This window comes from Palaemon carinicauda, chromosome 34 (genome assembly GCF_036898095.1).
Source record: "Palaemon carinicauda isolate YSFRI2023 chromosome 34, ASM3689809v2, whole genome shotgun sequence".
Classification (NCBI taxonomy): Eukaryota; Metazoa; Arthropoda; class Malacostraca; order Decapoda; family Palaemonidae; genus Palaemon; species Palaemon carinicauda.
Window position 1 is genome coordinate 75,067,261 of NC_090758.1, and position 3,928 is coordinate 75,071,188.

Genomic DNA, 3,928 nt, shown 5'->3' on the forward strand with positions numbered 1-3,928 from the left:
AACAGAAAAAAAATTCCATAATTCAAAATTTTATAGCTGAAGAAAAGATAGAATTGAAAAAAGTTTTTACCTAAAATAGTTGATGCCACAAGTGTTTTAGCATTTATTGAATATATATATATATATATATATATATATATATATATATATATATATATATATATATATATATATATATATATATATATTTATATATATATATATAATATATATATATATATATATATATATATATATATATATATATATATATATATATATATATATATATATACATACAACAAATGCACCTGTTTCTATTCCACTGAAGGACAAAGGCCTTAGACATGTCAATTCATGTGTCGGGTTTGGCCAGTTTTCATCACTACGCTTGCCAGTGCAGATTGGTGATGGTGGGAGATTTGGTCTGATCGCTTACAGCAAACCAACCTAGTATGGGTGGCCCTGACTAGTACAGATTTTCTAATTATGGAACACAAACCCCTTCACTATGTTGAGGTACGAGTATATATAGCCTATATATATATATCCCTTTCTGACTTGGGATACCTTAACGTGGTAAAAGGGTTTATGTATCACCATGATCAGCAAAGCTGTACTAGTCAGGGCCACACATACTAGGTTGGTTTTCTGTGAGCGATCAGACAAAAAATCTCCCGCCATCACCAATACGCACTGGCCAGCGTAGTGATGAAAACTGGCCAAACCCCATACATGAATTGACATCTCTGAGGCCTTGGTCCTGCAGTGGATTAGAAATGGATGCAATTGTTGCATGTATACATATATATATATATATATATATATATATATATATATATATATATATATATATATATATATATATATATAATCATTGTCACAGAAACCTCAGTTTTAACTTGTTCCGGGTTCGAATCCTTGGCTGACGAGAAGCTATTTTCCTGAAGTTGACTCTCCCTTGGGTCTCTGATCCCTAGGCAGGGTGAATCTGATATTAAGAGTTATTTATGAATTATAATATATATATATATATATATATATATATATATATATATGATTATTTTTCCACATTTAAACGTGTTTTTCATATTTCAAATAAGCCATATATATTAACACATTAAAGTCTGGATTCTCTTAACAACCTCGGAATCAGAGCCTCAGGCGAAATCACTAAAAGACTATAGTACCTGTCCAGCCAGGCTTTGAACCCTGGTCCAGGATACTTGTGTGGTATCAATGTCACACAAGTATCCTGGACCAGGGTTCGAAGCCTGGCTGGACAGGTACTATAGTACCTGTCCAGCCAGGCTTCGAACCCTGGTCCAGGATACTTGTGTGGTTTCAATGTCACACAAGTATCCTGGACCAGGGTTCGAAGCCTGGCTGGACAGGTACTATAGTCTTTGAGTGATTTCGCCTGAGGCTCTGATCCCAAGGTTGTTAAGAGAATCCAGACTTCAATATGTTATTATATGTCTTATTTGAAATATATATATATATATATATATATATATATATATATATATATATATATATATATATATATATATATATATGTATATATATATATGTATGTATATATATTATATGTATATATATACATATATTTATATGTAGGTATTTTCACCTATTCCTCCTTACACTACTACTACTACTACTACCACTACTACCGTTAATACTACTACTACTACTAGAAGGGTTTCCTACTACTACTACTACTACTACTAGAAGGGTTTCGCCCTTACCAAAGGGCTCATCAGGCGGGTTCAGCCCGTTTCCAGGCTTGGTTCCCACGACCCTCCCTCCCAACCTCTTTTTTTTGGATTTTTTAATTTTTTTTAATTTTTTTGTATTTTTTTGTATTTTTTTAATTTTTTTGTATTTTTTTGATTTTAAGTTTTATTTTTTTTTTTTTTTTTTTTTTTTTTTTTTTTTCTCCAATTGGAGATATTGGATGTTGAACTCTGCAGACAAACCTCCTTGGAGATGACGTCTCTCCTCCCTCCCCAGCTGAAGGGCCTTGGACCAACCCATGAGGACAAGTCCCCTGCATACTAGAAGAAACAGAGCTAGTTCCCTCTGCAGAGCCGGTCTTCTAGATTATTCCCCCAGAACCCCCCGAAGGTTGGTATCCGAAAGAATAGATCCAGATATCCGACCATTGTACACTTGACAAAGGTCCTGTACACCCCATCAAGGTACAGAGCATACTAGAAAAAGCAAAGTTTCTTCCCTCTGCAGGGCCAGTCCTCTGGGTTGTCCCAAGTGGCCTTCAAGCTGGGCAGTTAGGCCAGGCGTCCTTCCAGGGCTGTAAGGCAGAGCATCACTGATCCATGTGCCATTGGGGCACTAATGTCCTAGGGCCTATTTAGTGGGAATCCTATCTCCCCTGGTGGTCCTTCAAGGCTCTGTTTGCCTTGGGATTTCAGATCTTAGCCACGTACTGTAGATGCTTAATCCCAGTGTACTCCAGAACCTCTTAAGAGAGATTCCTCATAGAAGTAATCTTCATCATATTCTTCGTAGTACTCTTCATCGTAATATTCATCCTCTTGATCTTCTTTTTCTTCAGCATCTCCATTAACTTCAGAAACTTCTGTTTCTTCCCTTTCAGCAAGAACTTCAGAATCTTTGCTTGTTGTGGGAACATCTGTTTCTTTCCTCTCAGCAAGAACTTCTGAATCTTCACTTGCTGTGAGAACATCTGTTTCTTCCCTTTCAGCAAGAACTTCAGAATCTTTGCTTGTGGGAACATCTGTTTCTTCCCTTTCAGCAAGAACTTCTGAATCTTCACTTGCTGTGGGAACATCTGTTTCTTTCTTCTCAGCAAGAACTTCTGAATCTTCACTTGCTCTGGGAACATCTGTTTCTTCCTTCTCAGCAAGAACTTCTGAATCTTCACTTGCTGTGGAAACATCTGTTTCTTCCTTCTCAGCAAGAACTTTTGAATCATCGCTTGATGTGGGAACATCTGTTTCTTCCCTTTCAGCAAGAACTTCTGAATCTTCACTTGCTGTGGAAACATCTGTTTCTTCCTTCTCAGCAAGAACTTCTGAATCATCGCTTGATGTGGGAACATCTTTTTCTTCCCATTCAGCGAGAACTTCAGACTCTTCTTCTTCTTCTTCCTCTTCCTCCAAAGTGCTCATTGGCACCTCCTTTTGCTGTGTCCTTCTCTTCATCATCACTCCCCAGCCCTCAGCGAAGTCCCAGGCGTCTCCATCCTCAATGATATAATTGATCTCCTGGGTCTCTTCAGGCGAAGATCGCAGCATCAAGTAGGAATTGGTCACCCTCTCCAGGAGACGAGCGACGCAGCCATAACCCTTCACCTCGTGAAAGACGAAGCTTCCAAACTCAGATATCCAGTTCTTCATGAAGGATTGATAGCACTGCCACACCTCCTCTTGAGTTGGGTTCTTCGAGCAGCCCAGTAACTCGTGGGGTTCCTTGATCTTGTTCATGCGGTCAACCACCTTGATAATTTTCTTTTTCTGTTTATTACTGAGCGTTAGAAATTTTGGAGGCTCTGGTTTAGATCTGTCTCTGCCTGACGCCAGTGGAGGGGGAGGGATAGGAAGTGAAAATTTCTCAGTGTCACGTTCCAAGACACTTTTGTCCTCGCTGTTGGATGCTTTGTATCCTTCAGGGATGTTTACTTCCCGATCTTCTCCAGTGGATTCCTCTGGATTCTCCTCAGGATCTGAAGGCTCCTCTTTGACTGAAGGCTCCTCATTGTAACTCTCTTCTGCTTCAGCCATCTTCACTGAATCTTTCTCAGAAGAGTTTTCAATGACAATTTCTTCAGAGATTTCCTCAACTTTAGTAGTGTTCTCCTCTTCTCCCAACTCTGCAATTTGTTCAACTTTAGAAGAAATATCCTCATCTCGTACAGAAGCTTCTTCCTCCTGTGAGATTCCGACCTCTTCTTCAGTTTCGTTATTGA

At 38.6% G+C, this 3,928-nt stretch overlaps 1 protein-coding gene across 1 annotated transcript in view; it reads right to left on the minus strand.

Annotated features, from left to right (window-relative positions):
- Positions 1–2,435: 2,435 nt before the first annotated feature.
- Positions 2,436–3,928, minus strand: part of LOC137627035 (enolase-phosphatase E1-like) — a 2,616-nt gene continuing 1,123 nt past the window's right edge. The window contains exon 1 of the mRNA XM_068358019.1: positions 2,436–3,928. This exon is cut by the window's right edge and continues 1,123 nt beyond it. Within this exon, the coding sequence (XP_068214120.1) occupies positions 2,436–3,928 (1,493 nt within the window).